We start from the raw sequence: 20,558 nt of genomic DNA on the forward strand, positions 1-20,558 counted from the left end.
TCATCACAAAACGTGCTGTTGTTATTGACAACTAATATAAAATTGTACTTGCAGAATGCAGAATATACCAACTATGCATGATATGTAATGTGTGTTCCTTGCCAAGATTTCACACACAATACATGCTCATGAAAACGGTCAACCCACTCACTTAACTATAAACATTGTCATGACTCCAGTTGCACAAAACACTAAAACACTTGGTGTCTGCCAGAACGTTGTGATTAATAAAATGTTGCATAATGTTTATGCAAATTGGTGTTCTGGCATAAAAGGGACATTTTCACTATGGAATTTTCACACCTTTTTTGTGATGTTTTGGAGTGCGAGTCAGGCTTAAATTTGTCTCTAAAGTACATTAATGTTGAAATCTGCCTCGTAATAAAATCTCTTGCAGAAGTCTGTGTTGTTTCTTTTATGTGGTTTTTAAAATGCATGAAATGGAAGAGGGAATTTAAATATATCAAAAATGTGATATATATATCATTTAAATATATTTAAGATTTTTGCATCGTTTAATTATGAAATGTCACAATTTAATTTTAAACAAATTCGCATTAATTATATGCAAAAATTTTAATTATTTACATTTTCAGGTTTTTTTTGTTTTTTTTTTTGTACAATCGAGCGAAAATTACAGTGAGAATCACATTTGAGAATGAAAATTTCTACAAAAAACAAACGTAAAACGTCTGGAGGTAGTCATGAGAATTTCTCCACTGTAAAAATAATAAAGTTGAGCTAACTTAAAAAAAATAAGGCAACCTATCGCATTCAACTTTTTAAATTAACTCAACTAATTCACAACAGTTAAAATCAACTTAAATACTTTTGTTCATCTAATGAGTACCAGGTAATCTTCTGAGGATTATTGTATTATTCTGAAGATAAATTTCTTGTCAAGACAACTAAAAAAAAACAAGTTGAGCCAACTTGAAAAAATAAGGCACCCTATCGCACTCAACTTTTTAAGTTAGCTTAACTAATTTGGTCCAGTTAAAGTCAATTTAAAAACTTTTGTTCATCTATAAGTAAGATATCTTTTTAACTTCAAAGTCTTGTCAAAACAACCAAAGAATGTGTAGAAATGCAAGCAAGAGAAATGTGCTTAAAAAGCCAATAGACTTTTTTTTTTGCATTAAACAAGTATACATTTTATCATAATTTGATAATAGAAATAAAATAATAAAAAATACTATTTATAATACTATTTTTTTCTTTTGATTTTGAGTTGAAATGTTTGTCATTCACTCATGCATGCTGTATGGCTTAAATGCAATGCACTTCTTTCACACCAGCTCACACTGACGCATTACTTTGAACAGTAACATTCATATACTTCTTCCTGTATTTAGTATTGATTCTTCTCAGTTATACAGATTAAAAATTAGCAAGAGGCATTCCATCTAGAAGGTGAATGTGACGGTTGGTATTTGAGTGAGCGTAGCACCCGTTCACTCAGTACACAAGTAATAATAACGTCTCGTAAAACTGAAACACGGCCGGGAATTTAGTCTCTTGTAAGCAAGTCTTGATTGTTGCATAACTCTGGTATGTTACCAAAGTGGATTTTTTTAGTGGTGTAATGGGTGCCATCATAAGTTGTGTCTATGAACATGTTTGGTCTCGTGTGTATGAATAAACAGTACAGACAGGCACTGGATTATAACAGGATTACTGAAGATAAACAGGATGGGGTAAAATCACTCAAACTGGGCTACTCACATGACAGGACTTAAATTTAACCAGAGGTCTTGTGACTGTGACACTGATGGGTAGCTAGTGCTGCTGAGATAGGCATGCTGGGTCTTGCCGGACATCCTAAAGTCCTTTGTGACCTAGTACTGCAAAATATATGAAAAAGGGCAGGTGTCGATTTCTAGACATATAAAATCAACATTCAAGTAATGTGGCATTTAATCTGTTAGCTTTAAGGTCTTCTATGTGTAATCCAGGGTTTCTTATGTTAACTTACTTGCTTAAATAATAATAAAAGAAAAAAACATTTTCATTACTTGAAATAAAATAAATATTAACTGAAATAAAATAAGTTTGCATTTTTTATATATTTTATTTTATTTACGGTTAATGTTTATTTTATTTCAAGTAATGAATTTTTTAGTGATAAACTCAAAAACCCACAATGAAATTACTAAAAATTAACAGAAAATATCATTCAAAATATTAACAAAAACTATAATAGAGTATACTTTTTTTTTTTTTTTGAAAACAAAACTATTTTTGGTCTATTTTGGATTTATTTATTTTTTTAATTATGACATTATCTTTTTGATAGTTAAACACATCTCACCCAATTCTTAATACTGTAATATTTCTCAAATTATTGTGTTCCACAGAAGAAAGTCATATCAATTTGAATCGACATGAGGGAGAGTAAGAATTTTCAATTTTGGGATTTTTTTTTTATCTCTTTCATACTCGTTTAAAACCCATTAATCTCATGCCATTATTTATGCAATTGTAATTTCAGTATAAATGCATTCATGCCACTTCTGATCTGCAATAAACGTCTGTAAATATACCTTTAGATTTTTCAGAGATCTTTAGACAATTCAGATGCAGCTTCCGAAAACAAATCATGGCTGTTGGAAAAGTTTGTGTAATAAATTCTATGTTGAATCAAATAAAAAATTTCGTCTAAAGCTACTTTTTGTAATGTCTATTTGATGCGTTTCTCATTTAACACAATAATGACTATCTTTTGGGGGTAGTTTCTCAGCCAAATTTGATGTGCAATTAATTTGATTAATTAATCTGCACATTATGTAATTATTCAGATGAAAATATTTTATGAGGGAAAATGTGTTTCAAAATCCATGGTACTTAATGGTTATAACTTTTGATTATAACTAACTAAAGATTTTGCATGAAGTGAAAGACTTTTTTTACAAAATCCACTACATAGACTGAAAAAAATTTCCTTGCATACAAGAGGAATTTCCTGTAAAGGCCACATAATCAAAGAAACAAACAACCACAAACAGCTGTTTCACTTTCAGCTTAAGTTTACGGCATGTGACTGAGTGTTGCATATAGGGTCCAAACAAGCGACTTTTCGAAATCCATTGGTCAGATTGAGGAATGCGAATGTGATGGGAAAAAGGCCAGATTATATTTGGGGTGCATGCAAAACTTATTTGAATGCAAGTCTGTAAGATTTATGATTTCCACATTCTGACACCTCTTATATCAACCCACCATGTTCACTCACACCATAAACAGAAGACTTCCTCCTCTACATTTGTTTTGATTTGTGAATGACTTCGTATGATCTGTTCGGCCTGATTCACTTCCTCGTCGAGAGGCTGGTCAGGAGGTATGCAGTTCATTTGATTGTGGAATCAAGTGATGCAGTTTGCCTTTCTTACTCACCATTTTGGTTGCTTACACAGTACAAAGTTACCACATATTCCCAGCAGGGATTGTGATGCCTTCATCCCACTAACCATACATGGAACAAAGCCGTCAGTGAAAAGGCAGGGCAGTGTGTGAATGTTGGATTAATCAGGCTGGTATCAGTCCTTGAGGTGGTGATCTCATTATCTGCACTGACTCCACAGACAATTTTCATACATCAGCAGAATACACAGTGTAAGATATGACAGTCCCACCCTCAACAAATATGTCATCAGGAATGGAGGGTGTTTTGTCCAAACCCGTTTGACTGTCCTAATTTCCAAGTGAATTTCTTAAGAATGTTCCATCCACGTTTTTTGAATATAATAAAAGCATGAAAATTTTACTATATGGAAAAGACTGACTAGGATATTCCTAGGAAATAATGTCTTACGGTCTGACGTGGGCGTATTGTTCATTTGTTCATTTATATTTTGATGAACTGTATTTCATTTCAATAATGATTTTCTTTAATATTTTGTATTTCAGACTAGTAAAAAATATTCACATCTAAATGATGGACTTTATTTCTATAGAAAATATAGAAAATAAAAGATGAAAAAATAAATTGTATGCTATTTTTCAATTAATGCAGTATTTTCAGTTCACATTCATTTGAATAGCACTTTTCACTATACACATCGGTTCAAAGCAGCTTTACAGAAAAATTATTATCATAGGTAACTGTCTAAGTTATGTATTTCAAAACGTACATATCACAGTTAGCTAAAAACTAATTTATACAATGTAATAATTTAAGGCAGAAACAATGAGCTCATTGAAGTAATGAATACTTGTTTGGGACATTCTACCAGAAACGTACATTTCCACTTATAAAAAATCTTGTGTATTTAAGACACAAATGTAGTAAAAGTTTTTAAAATCCATTGACAGTAGGCAGATTCACATGGCAAGTGCCACAAAAGTCACCAAATTCCATACCGTTCAGATGAAATAAAAAAAAAAAAAAAGCTAATTTGTTTTGGTCCAAATTAAACCTTAAATACTAGAGGGTTGATAAAAAAATGTTTGCGCTAGAGCACTGTAGTCTCAGAATGAGAGTGCAGATAAGAATCTCACTTCCCTTTAACTTGCTGATACAAAAGGCCGTTTCATAAGTCTGTTTGCATCTGAGCACTGGTGCATTTTAGTGAAGGATTTTACCACTTAAATTTGGAAGTGTATGAACAAACACTATCTCTGTTGGTTTTGGTCATCTGCTCCGCACTGCCTCGGCTCATTCTGATAAAATATGTTGTCACTAATGCGTTAGGAAAGATTACAAGCACAATAACAATGTTGTCAGAGGCGGGGGAGTGTTCGTTTTTGTGACTGAGCCTTTGTTTAGAGTACGGGTGGCCCTGCTTGCTTCGGCCTCCCAAGAAATCGTGTGCACTTAATGCGGAATGAGAGCGAGCGGTCAGAAGTAGTATCCCATCCCAGTTGAATAAATATCTAACTCAAATGACCAAATGTGGGCCTATTTATTTTCAGACATTGCTCTTTAAGTCAAACAAAAGTCGGACGGAGGGCTGTGAACTGCAACACAATGAGGGGAATTTTAAACTCCGTAATTTTGCACAGTGTCAAGCTCAATTACTTTCAATATTCTAAATTATGACACATTTTGGGAATTCTTTTCCAATCTTCTCCAGACTAATATCATTTTTTTTTTTTTTTGTAATAGGTGTTTAGTACAAGAGAATACACCACTATAAAATAAAGACAGATTTAAACCAAAAGTTTAAAATGTTTTTTAGTCAGGTCGGGGCAAGTTGTCACATATATTTTATGTTTATACATTTTATACAATTAATTAACTACAAATTATGTTGGCAGGAACAATGCTTTGATTTTGTATTTTTTTTGGCATGTTTCCTTTTCTATTTTAATTGTTTTATATGTTTAAACAAGACTCCTAAAAAAACATTTAAAAAGCATTTAACACATTTTGAATACCGATATAGAAGATATTTTTCTAATTTCCAGAAGATATCTGGAATCAGCTTTCCCATATATTTGATGTCTTATTCTTTAAAACAATCAGAGAAAAAAAAAAAAAAACATTAAGGTGACTTTTTATGGGTTGCCCATCCCCCCCAAAATATATATTTTTATTCAGTTGAACTGTTTATATATTATGAAAGCTTGTGAACCACAGGACAGATGGCTCATCTTCAGCAACAAAGAAGCCTTACAGAATGAATGTGTACAGAAAATAACAGTATGACATAAACCCGTGTCCTCTATGGCAAGCTGTTTTAATATTTATTCTTTTACATTAAAGCTGCAGTCCATTACTTTTTTGTGCTCAAAATTTACTTAATTTATATAATAAGCGAGTACATCATAAATCCGTTTTTCAAACCGTATTTTGTCTTATCCTTAATTACTACGGCACACCTAATAAGGTTTTATATTCAGACTGATTCGGGTCGTACCGCTGCGGAGTAGCCCAATACCTGTGTGACTCCGGCCTCATCCACACGGACACGGGTATTTTTATAACCGTGACTTTTTTTTACGCGGTTCGGCCGTTCGTCCACACGGAAACGCAGTATCAGGTCACTGAAACCTAACATTTTTGAAAACCCCTGCCAGGGTGAGGATTTTCAGAAACGCCGGTTGCAGTGTTGTCGTGTAGACAATAAAACCGGGGTTTTTGCTTCTGATTCAGGCTTCTGATTGGCCAACGTGGCTTTACGATTAGGGTTATATCGCCGCCTGCTGGTGTGGCATGCTCTTGACAGCGCTTGATAGCGTGTTTTTGCGTTTTCATGTAGGCGGAGATTTCTTTTAAACCGAGCATGTGTGGACAGGATTTTTTTTTTAAACGCAGGAGGAAAAACTCCGGTTATAAAAATACTCGTGTCCGTGTGGACTAGGCCTCACATAAACAGAGAGAAGTAAAATGTTCTTTCGCAAGACGCATACAGTTCTTTTTATTAACCGCTAGAGCACCAAAGGTTAAGGGCTGCATCTTTTATAGGCTAGTTTTTGAAATAACTAGTAAGTATCCAATAGCGAATAATATATTTTACAATTTTATTTTTAATAGTTACACTCTAATAAATAATGGGTTAAAAACAACCCAATTGGGATATTTTTGGGAAATCCAGCATTGGGTCAAGTAAAATGTTTCACCCAACATGCTGGGCTGTTTTTGAACATTACTATATTGCTGCTGGGTTAAAATTAACCTAAAATTGTATGGTTGGACATTAAAAAATAGGCCTACATGTAAAATTACTACAGTAAGAACACAGGCAACTGTAATAATCGAAAGGAACATTTATTAATAAGCACGAACACCCAGGGACGGACAAAAAGAGTAAAAACAATGTGTACTGTACATGTATGAGTGAGGAAAAAGTGCAGAAAAGAATGAAAAACTCAACAGTTATGCAGCTTATAAGGTAAAACGAAATTACTGTCAAGTCAAGTCATCCTCATTTATATAGCGCTTTTAACAATGCATTGTTTCAAAGCAGCTTTACAGAGACAAACGTATAATTTAAGGTAACAGAGATTGTTTTGGCTTTATAGTGTCATGCCGGATTAACGAGGAAGCAAAAGCAGGTGCAGTCAACTCTTTATTAGAGGCAAGGTTAAACAGAGGCAACAAACAACACTGGTGGGTGGGCAGCGCAGGGACCTCGATGGCCAAACACAGAGAGATGAGCTGGTGCAGGGTGATGTGATGATGATGATGATGATGAATCCGACGTGAACACGAACTGGAACAGGTAACAGGAAACTCGAACAACACCACACGATCACAGACGAGGAACACCAGACATCTAGACATCGACAACGATCTGACAGTGGAGAGAAGAAACCGGTGAGTATAAATAGGCTATGGAGATGAGTTGCAGCTGGCGCCGAGCTGATTAGAGATTGAATGAATGGATGATTGTTTGGGCCACGCCCAACCCACGCGACACAGACACACACACAAATAACAAAGGCACGAGACAAGAAGGAAACAATGCATCTGAAAACCGTGACAGTACCCTCCCTCCTAGGAACGCCTCCTGGCGTCCCCAGACTCCCTTACCTGTCGATTGTAATCATCGATAAGGGAGTGATCCAGAATGTCTCTTGTAGGAACCCAACTTCTCTCCTCCGCACCGTAACCTTCCCAGTCCACCAAGTACTGGACTCCGCGTCCCCTCCGCCTAGAGTCCAGAATACGATTTACCGAATAAGTAGGTTCCCCATCTACGAGACGCGGCGGGGGAGGAACCGGAACTGGCGGGTTAATCGCTGATCGAAACACAGGCTTAATCTTGGACACATGGAAGGCGGGGTGAATTCTCCTGTACGCGGGAGGAAGGTTGAGGCGGACTGCCACCGGACTAATGATCTTGGTGACAGAAAACGGGCCAATAAATTTGGGTGCGAGCTTATTCGATACGGAGCGGAGAGGAATATTCTTAGTAGAAAGCCACACTTTTTGACCAACGACGTATACGGGAGGCTTCGACCGGTGGCGATCGGCTTTAGCCTTGGTGCGCGACCTCACCTGGAGTAGAGTCTCACGGGCTCTAGTCCAGGTGCGGTGACACCTCTGGACAAAGGCGTGTGCGGAGGGAACCGCGACTTCGGACTCCAGACTGGGAAAAATAGGTGGCTGGTAACCTACACTACACTCAAACGGAGAAAGACCCGTGGATGACACTGGTAATGTATTGTGGGCGTACTCCACCATAGACAGTTGTTGACTCCAGGAAGAAGGATTCTTGGATACCAAACACCGCAACATTCTCTCCAGATCCTGGTTGGCTCTCTCGGTTTGACCATTGCTCTGGGGATGAAACCCTGAGGACAGACTAACAGTCGCGCCCAGTAGTTTACAAAACTCTCTCCAAAATTTGGACACAAATTGGGGTCCCCTGTCGGAAACCACGTCAATCGGAAGGCCATGTAAACGAAAGACGTGATCCACGACAGCCACCGCTGTCTCCTTGGCTGAGGGTAATTTGGGCAAGGGAATAAAGTGAGTCGCCTTCGAGAACCGGTCCACCACGGTCAAAACTACCGTGTTGCCCTGGGAGGGTGGGAGGGCGGTAACAAAATCTAGCGCGATGTGGGACCAGGGTCTCGAAGGGACAGGCAGCGGTTGAAGTAACCCATCTGGGGGTCGATTGGAAGACTTACCAATGGCACAAACCGAGCAAGCCAAAACAAAACTGTGAATGTCCCGGGCCATGAGAGGCCACCAGAATCGTTGTTTAACCAGAAAACTAGTACGAGTCACTCCTGGATGACAGGCTACGTTGGAACAATGTCCCCACTGAATAACGTCTGACCGTAATCCCTCCGGCACAAATAAACGGTTCGGTGGGCAACCGACCGGGGGCGTTACCCCTTCTAAGGCCTTCTTGACCTTCGACTCGACCTCCCATGTGAGTGTGGAGACAAATAGGGTCTCGGGTAAAATGCACTCGGGAGTAACCAGGCGTTCGGAGCGATCAAAAATGCGAGATAAGGAATCGGGTTTGATGTTTTTAGAACCCGGGCGGTACGATAGAGTAAAATCAAAACGACCGAAAAAAAGTGCCCACCGAGCCTGCCTGGAGTTCAGTCTTTTGGCAGATCGAATGTATTCCAAATTCTTGTGATCGGTCCAGACGATAAAAGGTACCCCCGACCCTTCTAACCAGTGACGCCATTCCTCCAACGCCAACTTGACTGCCAACAACTCCCTATTACCAATGTCATAGTTACGTTCGGCAGAGGACAAACGATGAGATAAAAACGCGCAGGGATGCATCTTTTCGTCTGTGAGAGAACGTTGGGACAACACCGCACCTACCCCCACCTCTGACGCATCGACCTCCACCACGAACTGACGTGAAGAATCAGGGGCTATCAGAATGGGAGCCGAAACGAAGCGGCTCTTCAGTTTGGCAAACGCGGCTTCAGCCGCGTCTGACCACCTGAACGTAGTTCTGGGGGAGGTCAAGGCAGTCAGAGGTGCGGCTAGTTGGCTGAAATTACGAATGAAACGTCGGTAAAAGTTGGCGAATCCCAGAAACCTCTGCAGGGCCTTGCGGGAATCTGGGATTGGCCACTCCACCACAGCCTTAACCTTATCAGGGTCCATACGTACTCCCTCAGACGAAATGATGTACCCAAGAAATGGAACCGACTGTGCGTGGAACTCACATTTCTCCGCCTTGACAAAAAGCCCATTCTCTAGCAACCTCTGAAGCACTCGTCGGACGTGCTGCACATGTTCCTGGAGAGAAGAAGAAAAAATCAATATGTCATCCAGGTAAACATATATGAACTGATCGACCATATCTCGCAGCACGTCATTGACGAGAGCCTGGAAGACTGCTGGGGAGTTGGACAACCCGAAGGGCATGACCAAGTATTCAAAGTGACCCCTGGGGGTGTTAAAAGCAGTCTTCCATTCATCCCCCTCCCTGATGCGGACCAAATGATAAGCATTACGTAAATCCAATTTCGTGAAAAGTGACGCTCCCTGCAACCTCTCGAAAGCTGAAGACATCAACGGCAAAGGATAAGTATTCTTTACCGTGATGTTGTTCAGCCCCCGGTAGTCAATACAAGGTCGCAGAGATCCATCCTTCTTCCCCACGAAAAAGAACCCCGCCCCCGCCGGAGAAGAGGAAGGGCGAATGAACTTCGTTGCTAGAGAATCAGAAATATATTTCTCCATGGCCTCCCTTTCTGGAGCAGAAAGTGAATATAACTTGCCCTTAGGCGGAGATTTACCTGGTAATAAATCTATGGCACAGTCGTAGGGACGATGCGGAGGTAGAGAAGCAGCTCGAGACTTACTGAACACTTCCCTCAGGTCGTGGTACTCCGCGGGCACGTTAGACAAATCCACTGCTTCCTCCTGTAACACAGACATAGGAACAGACGAACAGGCAGACAAAAGACAGGACTCATGACACTCAGTGCTCCACTCCGTGATAGATTTACGGAGCCAGTCCACCTTGGGATTATGTCTTGTTAACCAGGGATGTCCGAGTACTATGGGTGCAAGAGGTGAATCCATGATGTAAAATGACAGAGTCTCTGAGTGGTTACCAGACGTGATGAGGGTGATGGGACCAGTGGAGAGTGAAATCCTAGGAAGTTCTTGACCATTTAGAGCGTGAACAGAAATGTCTTGAGGGAGTGACTGAAGGGGGATCTGGAGGTTATGTGCAAGAGTGTAGTCCATAAAATTACCTTCCGCCCCGGAGTCCAATAGTGCATGACAGTCGTGTTGAAGTGTTGACCATCTTAGTCTTACCGGAAGGAGAGTAGATGTCAATGAGGTCTTCTCGGCGGAGATCCCACCCGATAGTAGCCTCACTGTTACTATCGGGCGTGGCCTTTTACCGGACACGTGATGGAAAAATGTCCCGCTCCGCCGCAGTAAAGGCAAAGGCCACGGGACCTCCGCCTTTCCTTCTCCTCCCGGGAAAGCCGAGCTCGCCCTACCTGCATGGGCTCGGGATCGTGGGTAGGGCTGACCGCGTCCATGCCGCTGGACCGCAGACTCTCTGTAGCTCCAAACGAACGACTGGAAAGGGCATGTCGCTCGACTCTCGACAGTCTAGCATCCACTTGTAGTGCTAAGTCAATAAGTCCGTTCAACGTAGTGGGCAGGTCCAGGGCGTAGATTTCCTTCTGGACGCGGTCAGCCAGCCCATGCAGGAACATGTCCCACTGCGCCTCGTCGTTCCATCGCCACTCTGCCGCGAGGGTCCGGAATTCGATCGAATAATCCGATACCGAGCGATCACCCTGACGAAGCTCGGCGAGTACTCTTGCCGCCTCTCTTCCCGTGACCGCCCGGTCGAACACCTGCTTCATGGCGGCGGAGAGTGCCTGGAACGACGCGCAGCAAGGGTCTTGGTTCTCCCACACCGCCGTCCCCCAAAGTGCCGCTCTCCCAGTCAGTAGTGACAGCACAAAGGCGACTTTGGCTCGCTCATTGTTGAAGGTTCTAGGCTGTAAAGCAAAGTGCAAAGAACATGCATTCAGGAACGCTCGACAGAAACTGGGTTCTCCGGCATACCTCTCGGGTGCAGGCAGACGAGGTTCCGACTGGGAGAGAGGATCAGATGGTATAGGGGGAGCGGCCGGTGTGGGCGGCGCAGTGGGAACACGCAGCTGTTGGATCTGCTGGGTGAGCTCGGACACCTGCGCCACCAGAGCTTGAACCGCGCGACCAGTGTTGTTCAGCCCGTCCTCCTGGGCATCCATGCGTTGAATACTGCGATTGATGAAAGCCTCCATGGCGATCTGAGCTCCGCCCGCTGCTTCCATGCTGTGGTCAGATCGTTCTGTCATGCCGGATTAACGAGGAAGCAAAAGCAGGTGCAGTCAACTCTTTATTAGAGGCAAGGTTAAACAGAGGCAACAAACAACACTGGTGGGTGGGCAGCGCAGGGACCTCGATGGCCAAACACAGAGAGATGAGCTGGTGCAGGGTGATGTGATGATGATGATGATGATGAATCCGACGTGAACACGAACTGGAACAGGTAACAGGAAACTCGAACAACACCACACGATCACAGACGAGGAACACCAGACATCTAGACATCGACAACGATCTGACAGTGGAGAGAAGAAACCGGTGAGTATAAATAGGCTATGGAGATGAGTTGCAGCTGGCGCCGAGCTGATTAGAGATTGAATGAATGGATGATTGTTTGGGCCACGCCCAACCCACGCGACACAGACACACACACAAATAACAAAGGCACGAGACAAGAAGGAAACAATGCATCTGAAAACCGTGACATATAGTGGTTCTTTAATAAAGTTATTTTCCAGCTAAAGTTAGTTTTGATTGACTCGCTTCCGTTGCAACGATCATTTGTTATTAAATTAGGGGCTGCTAAGACGACACCATTCTCTCTACAGAGACTTTAAATGCGAACCTGTGATAAGCGCTGATGGCGTTCACATGCGCATTAAGAATGGTTCTATAGTTATGTGCGTTTGAATATATGTATGCAAGTTTGGAATTCCCTACAGACTAAGCCTAAACAAAGTACTGGTCTTTCCTTATAAATTTTGATACAGAATTTTATTTTATTTTGTCACTTCGGGGTAGGTACGCGAAACGAATTTTCTCGACAACGCTTTATCTGTAGAGTTGTAAAGGGATCCTCCATAGGGAGAGACTAGTTGGCACTTCAGCACTGCGTTGTCATCGGGTCCAGGCGAAGGTCCTTTGTCAGATCTGGATACGGCCTGGATCCGGCAGGCTGCGGGAAAACCTCGGGATAAACAAAGACATTAAAATTAACGTAGATGCGATTCTTCTTATGATGTAACGAGTACATCAGGATTTATGGGAAGTGTTCCCGGTTCCGGCTGACCTAATTTATGCAGCCTAACATTGAATTATAGAAGTCTATAATGTGTTATGTGTATGCTAGGTCAAAGAGATGTGTTTTTAGTCTAGCTTTGAACTGACAGAGTGTGTCTGCTTCCCGGACAATGGTAGGAAGACTGTTCTAAAGTTTTGGTGCTAAATAGGAGAAGGATCTACCGCCAGCAGTCGATTTTGATATTCTAGGTATTATCAAGTGGCTGGAATTTTGAGATCGCAATAGACTTGGAGGACTATAATGCGTTAAGAGCTCACTCAAGTACTGCGGAGCTAAACCATTTAGTGCTTTGTAAGTAATCAGCAATATTTAAAAAATGTATGCGATGTTTAATAGGGAGCCAATGCATTTTTGACAGAACCGGGCTAATATGGTCATACTTCCTGGTTCTGGTAAGAACTCGAGCTGTTGCGTTTTGGACCAGCTGTAGTTTGTTGCTGTCTACATTTTTAATATTTAAGAACAAATTTTACCATATTTATTTTTTCTCCCACAAACGAACACACTAACGCTACAGCCAAAACCATCAGACTGAGTGCACTGTGCAGCTAAGAAACACAGATTTAAAGCCTGTAATAAACACCAAAAGTTGGGAATCAACTATCGTAGCGATTTTACAAGCACTCCTCTCAAGTGCCATATTCCACCTTGTTCAGTTCCCTCTCATCAGACCCCGCTAGAGTGAAAACACTCTAGTTTAAGAAGAATATCTTCCTCACTGCATTCAGTTTCAAAGTTCTCTCTTCTCCTCTTCGATTAGATTTCTTCTTTTTTTGCTAAATATTCCTGTCATAAGGGCAGCGAGCACTAGTTATGCTCATTTTAGGAGCCGCCTTTTCAGTTTCAGTTCCCGCTCACCATGCCACCAGTCCAGTTTTAAACGATCACGTTCCTCGCTGCACATTTGTAAAGTTCTCTATCTCTACTTTGACTAGTTTTCTTTTATTTTTCACTCATAATCCTGTAATAAGTGCTGCAAACACGGATAGGCAAAGTGGTATTGGCGCACACACTGATTAATAACAATTAATAACCCAAATTGGGTCAAATCAACCCAGCTTCCTTACCCAACAGTCTTTGGGTTGCAAAAATTAACCCAGCATTTTTAGAGTGTACTATTCATATTCATTAGACAATCTGAAGATCCCCATAAAATTGCAAAGATTTGCAATTTGTTTACCAACAACAATTGTATAGTGTGTCACTTTTGAGATGAGCAGTAGCAAGGAAATAAGTACTAACATGCAGTAAATAAATTGATTAATTAAATAATTTAACAACTAACCACTATTGGAGTTCTAGCAGGCCTATAGACTATAGTAGTGAAATTGGAAAGGTATAGGCTACCATTCATAATTGAATTGCATACCAGTAATTAAAGTATTTGCAACGTAAAATCGATACTAGTTAGTTGTAAGAAATCATTGTTAAAACGGCCTGCCATATCACCCCTTTTCTTTTCTCCATTTTGCGCGAGAGAAGGGAAGTGCGCGCTCCCTATCAAACAGAAACGCGCATCCGTTCGCCTCCCCATTGACGTCACTCCGGTATCACATGAACGAGCCCGGACCAATCCACACACAGCCCTGTCGAAGCACTCGGTTCCTCCACCGAGATAGGGAGGGAAAAAAAGACAGAAAAGGGAACCATGACTCCGAGCATCTGAAGAACAAATAAAATACGGCGAATTGAACACATTGTGGATCTTGTACCTGGTTATTGTTTCATATTTGGTGCGGGAAGACTGGAATAATATGCAGTGGAGAGAAGCGGAATGGATACGGCAATGGCCCGAACATATTGAATAGCTTGCGTCGCGCAAAGGAAAGACATTATACTTTAACGAACCTTCCTCATCTTAAAGGGCTTTCATGGCTTCAATCCTCGCCGTCACCGACCCTTGTCTTTTCCGTACCACTGTTGAGGTCGAATCACGGTGAATCGCGTGAGCCTCTATATGCCAAACACGCGAACGACCATTATTCGGCCTCGAAATCAAAAGACAGCCACCTGATCTGATCCAACGCCGTCGATTTTCGCTGAGGGGAATCATGGATTTTAACGGGAGCGGTGGGGGAAATGAGCTACACAACAATCAGTTTTACCCGTTCGAAGAGAGCAAGCCTCTGCTGGGGGAAATGTCCGCGCCGCAGCCGGAGGGGAATAATAATCACAAAGCGGGGCCCTGCAGCAAGAGGAGCCTTTTACACAGCAGCAGCGGCATGAGATACAAATTGCTCCAGGAGGGGGACATCCAGGTGTGCGTGGTCAAACATCCTCGGACCTTCCTCAGTAAGATCCTCACCTCCAAATTTTTACGGAGGTGGGAGCCACACCACCTCACCTTGACGGACAGCAGCCTGGTCTCTGCCACGGTAAGAACCTCTCTGCAGGGCTTGCTTTTTAATGGCCATATTTGAAACTGTTTCATATTCTTGTGCTCTACTCAATATATAGCTAAACTAATGAGTGCATAAAATAGTGTAGGCTACTTGGTAATTCTGAGACCAGCAGTAAACCAAAATACAGTTTTATAGTATAGTATACTAACCTCAGTACGTTAATTAAAATAAAAATGAATTCTGTCAAATTAAATGGATGGGTTTTTAAGATTGTGTGTCCCCCCCTTTATTTAGGTAAGGAATATGTCTTTAAAAAAGAAAATAAGTTGGTTTTTTTTATACATTTTAATTTATGAATGGCGTGTACGCGGAACCAATATTACATTAACAAATAATTCTGTTTTAGCATACTATCCAACAGCATGGCAAGAACAACATCGTTTCTAGAAAATATAGTTAATTTAGGGAAACTTTTAATCAAACAAGTCCTCGAAAAAATGTATCTTATTCAGCGGATGTATGTCGAAATAGATCTGGAAACACCGTGACGTCATAATAACAACAACTTAACAGCTTCCTCTTCGTTGTTTGCCGTTTTCCGGGTTTATAATGTGATTTGTCATTTGATGGGGGTCGTTCCATGACACGTGTGCCTATTTCATTTGAAAATATGTTTTTAAAGTAAATATCTTTCAGAAAAGTAAGAGTAAGTTGGCTAGTTGCATTGCGCCACCTCCAGCTAAATCTAACATTTTAATATAGGCTATATTAAAAATAAGGTCATACCACTATAAGGTGTTTTTAGAAATAGGGGGTGTGTTTAGAATGAAAATTGAATCCACCTGATATTTCTATAGATGTTTTCAATTATCTGTTGTGTACTGTTCAAAATCATATCAAGAGATCAAAAGAGCACTTGCCTTTAAAGAGTTCACTTCAATGGTAAGGATGATGAGATTATGACAGTGTGTATATTTTAGTAATTCTACATCATTTCATGTTGGGGTGTTTTGATGGTAGTAACATGATTGACGCACAACTTTTTATTTCCATTGCAATTCCACTGAATACCCATGTTTGTTGATATCAAGGAGAAGGTGGGCTGGCTATAAAAACAAACCTAGGCTAAAAGTTGGTGTCAGCGATTCATTGTTAAAGTCGTGCAAGTTATAATTAAGAAATGAGTTGTCATTTCCAAATACCATGATCAGAGGCCAGTGTATTGGAGAATTAATCATAAATAAAGGTAATTTAGATGATCACTGGTCAACAGTAGGTTTTCATACGTTAAAGACCCCCACCCCATGACTTTTTGATTCTTCTTGAAGGATTTGGAGCTACTATGTCCAGTATGCAGGACAAGGTTTTTTTTTTAGGTCAGCAGAGTTACTAAAATAATATGTGAGCCTTTTTCAGGTGCATGATCCACAACTGCATCACATGAGCTGTTCGGTTTTGTCAAATAAAGCGGTGTAGAGATGCCTAGATATACAGTTAAATGTTTCAGAATTGAATTATTGTCAGCGGAGATGATGATGAATTGAGTATTTATAACATTTAATCACATTTTGACTATGTATGTTATTTTTCTTGCTAATGTTTGTTTGGTCTCTGCTGATTTTAAACCTAATCTGATGCTTAGATATTTGAAAACATAACTGCATACATCTTAATTGCTGCTCAAGAGGCCTGTCAATGGAAAAGTAGTGTCACGGTCACAATGGATTTACCCACCTGGGAGATTTCTGGGAATCCACTCGATGGCAATTACTTTTTTTTTTCTTTTTTTTTAAGCGCATGTGGAGAGGACAGTCATTTTTTACCCACTGCCTTTTTCTGATGAGTAAATCATATCTTAGATGTGCCAATGAAATCTCGTAGAGTCTCTTAGTTCAGGACATCCTGACAGCCTGCTCATTGGAGCCATCATCAAATGGCTGATTAAATTAAAGGTTTAAATTTTACAGCTATATTTCATCGTTCTGAAATGATCAAATTAGCCGTTGACTTCTTCCTGAAATGAATGCTTCAGAATGAATTAGATTGCTTGTTTAACAACAGTCCGACTGTCGGATGAAGCTCGGCCGCTGACACTGAGAGGCCCTTGGGATTTCTGAGGCTAGCGGAGATTAACCCAAGCCAAACACAGACCGTATGTTTATGTTTGCCCATTTTGCAGAGAGTCATGTCGTTTGAAAGTGTGAAAAAAAGTTAGGATACTTTTTGTACTTTGACAGTCCTGTCACTCAGTATTGGTTTTCTCCTAGTTTCAAGGTCTCTAATAGATGTTTAGCTAGTGACCCGTGTTCAGTTGACCGTAGCTAATGGAGGTAGTTGTCTGTGGCTAATGTTCTCTTTTGGCAAAGACTAGCCTGTTTGTGATTCTAGTGTGCATCGAACCATTGTGCTTCAGAAAGGGGTCAGTATATCTACAGAAAGGCCTTATTGTTGATGTTAAGCATATAAATTGTTTGATTTTGATTTTGATGGTTTGGTTTCCTCACCTGGTGTTTATCCAGGGTGTCATTTGGGTTGAAATTACATTATCTCGCTCAGATGTTCTTAAAATACTTGACCTCGCTTCTGCCTCGTAGATGTAGCGCATGACGCCCGTTTGATGATAAGTGCATTATTTTCCATGAAGATGCCGACTTTTTCCCACTATTTTCTCGAGAACTCCTTTGTTAAGCAAAGACTAAACATTTGGCATTTTGATAGCTCATTTTCGATAAGTGTAGTCATCTCTATGGAAAATGATCTCACTAGAAGATACGAAAGATGTGACTCACCCCTGTCTCTAAGCTCTCGGAGTCTAAATCATATTTGCGTAGCAGCATACCATTATAAATACTTCCTGTCACTCATTTGTTAAAAAGACATCAAAAGCCCTACCTCTAAAGGCACATTTATGCCGATGCCCTCAAGCACACCATTTTGTTTGTGAAGCGGGGTATAGTTGCTGTTCAAGTTAGATCCTGTTAATTAGATGAAATACCAGATGAGACAACAGCCCGTATAGACCATAACACATCCTTTGAATAAACATTGCACAGCTAGGTGAGACCTTTCGTGATCGGGTTAGATGCTGAACACCTGGGTACAGTACATTTGAAATGTTATTCTGGTTGTCTCAGTTCAGCTTGAGGACATGTTAACAAACTCACATCAAACCGCATTTTGAGCAAAGCTGATGACTAAAGCTGAACAAGTCTGGTTGTGATGAGTTCAGCTAAATATGAACAGGTCAGGGGAAATAAACAAGTTACACTTATAACAAACCATTTAAACGGTACTGTTGGGCTTTCTGCTGTAAACAAACAGAGCTATGGTGATGACTGGGCACATAAACTATTGTGGCTCCCTGAGATCCCTTCGGCTAGCATCCAAATATGCTCTGTAATTGAGATGTAGGAGCTGGCTTTGTTTTTGTAGCACAGAAAAGCCATTAGGAGGACATTTTCAAACACTGGCAGGGTTTATTGTTTTGCATGTACTGAGTTGTTTGTGTCTTGATATTGTAGACATCTTTCATTATTGTTGCTGTTAGGATGGATGGATGGATGGAACCGGTTGGTTGATGAAACATTTTGGAGATATTTGCATTTGAGAGTGCAAGACATTAGCAATGTATGCGGCTTTGTCTGTGGCCATCCACATGATCAGCTTCAGGGCAGTTTGAAGGCATCTTGGAATGGGATTCCCAACATTTTTAACTCTGTTTTTAGCTAACAGTGTCATATTGTTGTAGTGAGTACTTGGAACAACTTTGATAAAGTTTTGCTTAATAAGTTTGGGGGTTGTAAAATGTTTTTTTAAAAAAAAATGTTTTTCAAAGTCTGTTTTGCTCACCAAGTCTGCATTTATTTGAACAAAAATGTAGAAAAGAAAACCAGTTATATTGTGAAATATTATTACAATTTATTTATATATATTTTTGCATCGTAATATATTTTACAATGTCGTTTATTCCTGTGATGGCAAAGCTGAATTTTCCAGTCATATGATCCTTCAGAATTCATCATTTATCAATGTTGAAAACAGTTGTGCTGCTTAATATTTGTGAATATTGATATATTTAGTTTTAGTTTTTTTTTTTTTTCGGATTCTTTGATGAATAGAAAGTTCAAAAGAAAAATAAATAACCTGCAAAGGGTTAGTTGTGTTTTTCTAGTTGTGTTTTTCATTAAGAATAATAATGAACCCACCATTCAAGCAATAGCCGTCCCCGAACTGCCTCTAATTCGAAAGGGAAAGAAAAATGCGCACGTCCGCACAGGCATTCATAATGGTGTGTGAGCTTACAATGCATTTTTATATGCAAAATAACATCAAAAAAGTGTAAAAGCGTTGTGCAAAAGAGGGAAAAACTCCATCTCCCAGAACACCTTCCCCCACCCCCGGTGATACCAGAATTACCGGTGTTGTCACACGTCGATTAACCGGTGGGAGAATTTCCTCACCGTCACATCCCTAATCTGTTGTACTGCATGAAAACTAAATTTCACTCTGACTGCATTGGGTTTATAGGTGCAGATCCAGCAGAGACCCTCAGAGCAAACAAAGGGTTTGACTATTACTTATGTAGCGTGTAATTAGATGTATCATATGATATCAGTTCTGCCTATTATGTGTGAGCTTTTTTATCTGCTCAGCTGCTGGTTGTTGAGGTTTTAAAACAGAGCTGACGTTGCCACATCCGTAATGTAGACACTCGCCGTCAAGTTTCCTTTTGTCGCATAAACCATCTCAGATCATCAAATTTGTGGTTAGGCTGACGCATGAATGGATGACGGTATCCTAAAATTCAGCCCGTTCAGTCCACCAAAAAAAAAACTTGTTTGTTCCTAGTACTCCCAAGATTGACGCATGGTGGAATTACAGCTAAAACTGGTTTAGAATAGATATTTCACTTTAACTTTATTTTGGCTAATGCATTGTACTTTGCATGCCACAGCCATTTGCATCATACTGAGAATTTCTTTGGACTTGATTTCACAAGAGACGTTTTTTTTTTTTTTTTTTTTAAGCATATGCAAGTGTAAGTGCCACATGTGCAGACCACATATCTGGATGCAAATGTGTGCGCTAGATTTACATATATGGTGTTATTGAAGCCAGCTGTCTTTGGGATTTTAGGGTTGGATAGAGTCCATAGGTATGCAGTCGTACCCGTCTGTACAGTAACTGAGTTTCTCTTTTGCTTTTGGTGTTTCTAGATGCACAGGAACTAGAATAAGTAAACTTGTACGGTTGGCTTTACTGGTTGGAGACTTTTTTTCTTTTCTTTTTTCATGGCTTGCATTGGCTTCCTCCTCCTGGCCTGCCATGGTTTGCTGTTAATATATCATGGGTGAAGAGTTTAACTGGAAGAAGCCATGTTTACTTTGGGAGAGAGCACATTGTCGCAGTTTTTACATGCCCATGC

At 40.5% G+C, this 20,558-nt stretch overlaps 1 protein-coding gene across 1 annotated transcript in view; it reads left to right on the forward strand.

Annotated features, from left to right (window-relative positions):
- Positions 1 to 14,323: 14,323 nt before the first annotated feature.
- Positions 14,324 to 20,558, forward strand: part of cmip (c-Maf inducing protein) — a 31,801-nt gene continuing 25,566 nt past the window's right edge. The window contains exon 1 of the mRNA XM_081372811.1: positions 14,324 to 15,166. Within this exon, the coding sequence (XP_081228937.1) occupies positions 14,843 to 15,166 (324 nt within the window). The 5' untranslated portion in view covers positions 14,324 to 14,842. The remainder of the gene's footprint in view (positions 15,167 to 20,558) is intronic.

The sequence above is a fragment of the Scardinius erythrophthalmus genome, assembly GCF_964197995.2.
Source record: "Scardinius erythrophthalmus genome assembly, chromosome: 8".
NCBI lineage: Eukaryota > Metazoa > Chordata > Actinopteri > Cypriniformes > Leuciscidae > Scardinius > Scardinius erythrophthalmus.